General features: G+C 35.5%; 1 protein-coding gene across 2 annotated transcripts in view; it reads right to left on the bottom strand.

Annotated features, from left to right (window-relative positions):
- The window catches only part of Hsd17b4 (hydroxysteroid 17-beta dehydrogenase 4), a 98,200-nt gene that overhangs the window by 70,361 nt on the left and 21,839 nt on the right, over nt 1–6,000 (bottom strand). For both annotated transcript variants that reach the window (XM_048792006.1, XM_015488616.2), the window contains exon 7: nt 4,790–4,977. In XM_048792006.1, the coding sequence (XP_048647963.1) occupies nt 4,790–4,977 (188 nt within the window). The remainder of the gene's footprint in view (nt 1–4,789; nt 4,978–6,000) is intronic.

Genomic DNA, 6,000 nt, shown 5'->3' with positions numbered 1-6,000 from the left:
TGCTCAGTGTATGCTCTGATAAGAGCAGGCTCCAAGAAGCAGTTTCCGCGGGTTATTTAGCACTGAGCCTGAGTAATCTGTCTGCAAGCCGAAGGCGAATGGCAGCTTGAAATTACCTGTTCTATGGCTGAATGAGCTGCGGTCAGTCGAAAACAGGGATGGTGACGTCAGCTCTCCAAGATGGTGGCCGCTGGCCTCCTCTGTGGTCTGACCGGTGTGGAGAACCGAATTGGACCGCTTCCTTCCCCTGTCTCGAACCCAGAATTCAGCCCTGAGTACGGTGATTGCATGGCTGGCAGAAACTGCAGCGCTGTAACCCTGCGTCGCTATCTCCTCGTTTCTCAGCGCGCACTGCAGACTCTAGCCGCGGGGCGATTTGCTGAATAAGCAGTGTTACCCTCCGTGCGACAAATCTCTCGCGTTTGAGTCCCCGTAGCCGATCCTCGTGCGATGGAAATCCTTCCTCCAGGTTCCGGAGCACCCCACTATTGCTGGAAATTCCTAACAAGATAGCCTTTAGCCGTCCTGACTCGTCATACTCCCACACAGTGACGCGGCACACGGGGGCAATGCACTCCCCTCACCGCCATCTTCCTGTCCCTCCAGAATTTTTTTTAATAATGAATTTGGTATTAGGTGATGTTAAATTATTTTGTTTGATGCAATAAAGGCACTATGGTTACAATTGCTCTATCTATTACAGATTCATTTCCAAGTGCCTATTTGGTGAAATATAATATCTAGAAATTGCTTTAAAATATTACAGAAAAAAAGGAGAGGCAACAAAATAAATACAACAAAATTGGCTATTTCACTGTTCATGATTTGTTGAAGCTGGGTGATGGGTACGTAGTTTTCTGTTTGGGGATTTGGGGGGTTTTGTTTTGCTTTGGGTTTTTGTTTTTGTTTCTTTGTGGCAGTACTAGTAATTGAACTCATGCTATACAAGAGCTCTATCACTGAACCACACCCTCACTAAAGCTTTATAGTTCTCAATTCTCTTCCTTATTTGTATGCATGATGAATAGTTGCACAGTAAAAAAAAAAAAAATTCTTTTTTTAACAAGACACATATAACCACAAAAAGTACTTTTTAAATTATGGAATATGAATAGGGTAAAATATAAAGCAACCATTAAAAAAATCCTATATAATTTTACTAAATAAAATGTTCATGACATAATAAATGGGAAAAATAATAATTAAACTTCCATTCTCCAATTGAACATGTAAAACTTGGAAGTCATCAATCATCTCCATCTTCAAACCAAGAAAAAAGCTGAACAAATTAAAAATGAACAACTCTGTTTAACTCCACCAGAGAACTAAGTCACATGGCAAACCACCATCTGAAAAACTGAAAAAATAGGCAAATTCAGAGAATCATGGCTTATCAGGAATAGAAGCCTCTAGATTCTATAAGAATACTTAATGGTAACTGACAAAATCCTAGAGGCTAAATGTGAACATGCTTGATCTTAGGGAGGCTCTACATTAATAGATCTCTAACATTTTGGTCAATTTTATTTCCAAAAGCTCCACCAAATTCTCACAGTGAAGATCAGAGAAAAATCCTCTCATATTCTGTACATGAGCAAGGAGAAACTAACCATTTTGAAATATGTCTATGTTCTATTTGACACAGGTTTGTCCTGAAGAGAAATTCCTTTACCAGAGCCTTATCTGACCTAAGGGAAGACCAATTACACAATTAGAGCCCCTCTAGCTTGCTTATCTCAAATAAGGGAAAGAAAGAAAAATAACACTAAGAAATTCTTCTGAAGGTCCTGACCCAGGATGATGACCCACTAAAAAAACTGAAGAGTTAATCATTAATATACAGAACACTTCCCCTTCCCAATGCAACATAGCCACATTAACAGGGTTCTAATTTAACATTATATCATTAATATACAGAACATTTCCCCTTCCCAATGCAACATAGCCACATTAACAGGGTTTTAATTATAACTCAGAGAGTTCAAAGACACAATTTCTATTTAACAAAGAGTTCCCAGGCAAACCCAAAATAATAGGGAACACAAAAACTAAAGCAGATAAAAAACTGAAGTCTCTGATACCAACTGCTAAAGCGAATAGTAAACATGGCCTAACTCCTAATGAGATAAATATAATTCCTCATACTAAGGGTTTATTTACCTCAGTTTTTATCACCTAATACATCATGTTCAACTTTCAACAAGAAATTGCAAGTCATGCTAAAAAGAAAGAAAAAGTATAGGCTGAAGAGATAAAGCAAACAACAGAACCAAATTAAAATATGGCAGAGATATGGAAATTATAAGACTGGGAATTTAACTATGATTAATGGGCTAAGGGCACCAAGGGAAAAAACAGACAACATACAAGAACAGGTACTGTAAGCAGAGAGAGGGGAAACTCCATCAAAGAATCAAAAGAAAATGTTAGAAATCAAGATGACTATAACAGAAATGAAAAATCAATGAGCTTAAAGACAAGGCAATAGAAGTTTCCCAAACTAAAGGGCAAAGAGAAAAAAGAACTACAACAACAACAAAAAAATGAAACAGAATATTTAAGAACTGTGGGCAATCACAAAAGATATAATATGTTCAATGGGAATTTGAGAAGGTGAAGGGGAAAAGAAGGAAGCAGAAGAAATTCTTGAAGCAAGGATGGCCAAACTTTTCCCAAATTAATGAGAGATATCAAATCATAGGTCTAGAAGCTCAAAGAACACCAAGCAGTAAAAATACTAAAAATCTCCAACCAAGCATATTATATTCAGATAGAAAAAAAAAAAAAAAAAAAAAAAAAAAAACAAGAAGAAAACCATGGAAAAAAAGAAAACCATGGAAAAAGCAAGAGGGAGAAAAAAACCTTACCTAAAAAAGAACAAGGGTAAGGGCTGGGGTTGTGGCTCAGTGTTAGAGCATTTGCCTAGCATGTGTGAGGCACTAGGTTCAATTCTCAGAACCACATATAAATAAATAAAATAAAGGTCCATCAACAACTAAAAAAAAAAAAAGAACAAGGGTAAGAATTACCTTGGACCTTCTCCAGAAACTACATAACCAAGAGGAACATGAAACGAAATATTCAAAGTGTTGGGAAAAAAGCCATCAACCTAGAATTTTATATAAAATAAAAATATACTTAAAAAGTAAAGAATATTAAAAGATCAGTAAAGACAAGACAACTCACTTCCCTGGAAAAGAAAAATTTGCAAAACTCCTATCTGATAAAGAACTTGTTTCCAAAATATACAAACAACCCTTGAAACTCAAACAAATGAACAAACAAACAAAAACCTCAATTTAAATTATCTGAATAGATAATTCACCAAAGATAAATGAATTTTAAAAAAATAATGTAGAAGAAAATACCAAGCACCATATGTCACTACGAAGTTTCAAATTCAAACAATGAGAGAGAGAATTTCACACCTATTAGACTAAAATCCAAAAAACTGACAATAAAAAAAAAAAAAATGCTGCCACGGACATAGAACAAGACCTCTAATTCATTGCTTTACCAGTTGTTTGGCTGGTTTCTTACAAAGCTAAACCCAGTCTGACCAACCATTTAGCAGTCACACTTCTTGGTATTTATTCAAATGAGTAGAAAACATGTTCACATAAAAATCTGCACACAAATGTTTATAGCAACTTTACTTCATAATTGTCAAAAAATTAGAAGCAACCAAAATGTCCCTCAATAAATGAATGAATAAACAAATTGGGGTACATCTGTACCATGAAGTATTAATGAATTATAAAAGGAATGAGTTTGAATCTTCTCCAGGCATTAAAAAGAAAAGGGGAGAAATTAATAAATGAAGTACACGAAACTTTTTGAGTAGTGAAACTATTCTATAATGGAAGACATGCAACATTACAGAATATACTGCTATGCAACACAAAAGTATTCCCATTTCACACTATAAACTTTAGTTAATAATAATGAATCAATACTGGTTCAATGACTGTAACACACATATACCTACCACACTGATGCAAGATAGTAAACAGAGAGGAAAACTGGATAGAAGAAATATATGAGAACTTTCTGTACTACCTGCCTAAAATTCTATAAAGCAAAAACTGCTTTAAAAAATAAAGTATTAGCCTGATACAATGGTGCACACCTGTAATCACAGCAACTCAGGAGGCTGAGGCAGAAGATCACAAACCTGAGGCCAGACTTAGCAACTTAGCAAGACCTTGTGCCAAAAAATAAAAAGGACTAGGGATATAGCTCTGCTATAAAGTCACCTGAGTTCAATCCCCAGTACTGGGGGAAAGAAAAAAAAAGTACATTATTTTTCTATATTTTTCTATAATCATTAAAAAGGGTTAAGAATTTATTATCCCATTCTATAAAAATGCATTTGTATCTATCTATGCAGAGAAAAAGGATGAAAGTTTACTTCAGTATGTTAAAATTCAAGTCATTTTTTATTTTTTCCTTTGTGTGTGTGGTGGTTTTTTTTTGTTTTGTTTTTTTTTTTTTAACTTTCAACACTGAACAACAATTACACAAAATGCTTTTGAAATTGGAAAGAAAGGGATGAGGTTGTGGCTCAGCGGTAGAGCACTCGCCTAGCAAGTGCAAGGCCCTGGGTTCAATATTCAGCACCACATAAAAATACATAAACAAAATAAAGGTATTGTGTACAACTAAAAAAATAAATATTTAAAAAAAAAGAAATTGGAAAGAAAATAATTTTTTTGAGTATTGAGAAAATTAAATACTGTTTTTTTCCCCCCACACACACATTTGTAATAGCAATAAAACCACAACTTACCTTCAGGCATAACAGTCTGAGTCATCCGTGATCCAGCGTTAGGGGCAATAGTGTTACAGTGAATGTTGTTTTTCCTGCCTTCAATTGCAAGAGTATTTGCAAGGCCTAGAATACCCAACTTTGCAGCACTATAATTTGCCTGGCCAAAGTTGCCATATATTCCTGAAGCTGATGAAGTCATAATGATCCTAAAAGGAAAATCAGTCTCTCAACATTCTCTTTTCTGTTTTGATAATTTACAACTCTAACCTTATTTTGGTACGATTGCAACTGTCAAAAGCAACTCTTGGGTGATTAACTTCTCACAGTCATGATTCATATCTTAAAAAATACTGATATAAAAGTAATCTCTCAAAATTCAACAATAAGATGTAACTATTTGAGAAGAATCCCTAGTCAGAGCCAAATGAAATTAAGTATAATAATAGATATTTGTTATATATTGAAAACAATAAGATTTATAAATATAAACTAGCAACATGTAAGTTAAAATTAAAATTTTAGCAAGAGGACTAGGGTTGTAGCTCAGTGGTAGAGCAATCACGTAGCATGTGCAATGCCCTGGGTTCGATCCTCAGCACCACATAAAAATAGTTGTGTCCAACTACAACTAAAAAACTAAATAAATATTTTAAAAATATTTTAGCAAGAAATATTACATCAAGCATTTCTAATTCTTCCATCCTTACCACATTGCCTCTCTTCCCTTCTGGATAATATCAAATGCCCCAATATACGATGCCCTCTTAAAATCTGACTCAACCTCATTCTACTTAGTCCAAATAAAATAAATCATATCATTTATTTTCAGAAACTGCCAAGGATCATGATAAACTAGAAATCTTCAGTAAGAACAGGCATCACAAATAATTTGTTTTTAGAAGATATGCTGCAACTCTAATAGGGATGACCCCGACACTAGAGTGCAATAGCATACACTGAGTTAAGTGCACTACCACCACCACATTCTTTTTTTGGCAGGGTGGGGGGAGGGGTAGGATGGCTATGAGGGATTGAACTCAGGAGCTCTGGACCACTGAGCCACGTCCCCAGTCCCTATTTTGTATTTTATTTAGAGATAGGATCTCACTGAGTTGCTTGGTGCTTCAACATGACTAAGGCTAGCTTTGAATTCAACGATCCTCCTGTCTTGGCCTCCTGAGCCACTTGGATGACAGGCGTGTCCCACCATACCTGGCCACCACCACATT

This window comes from Marmota marmota, unplaced genomic scaffold (assembly GCF_001458135.2).
Source record: "Marmota marmota marmota unplaced genomic scaffold, marMar, whole genome shotgun sequence".
NCBI classification, from domain to species: Eukaryota; Metazoa; Chordata; class Mammalia; order Rodentia; family Sciuridae; genus Marmota; species Marmota marmota.
Note: the sequence above shows the minus strand (reverse complement) of the source record. Positions and strands in the feature narration are given on the sequence as shown.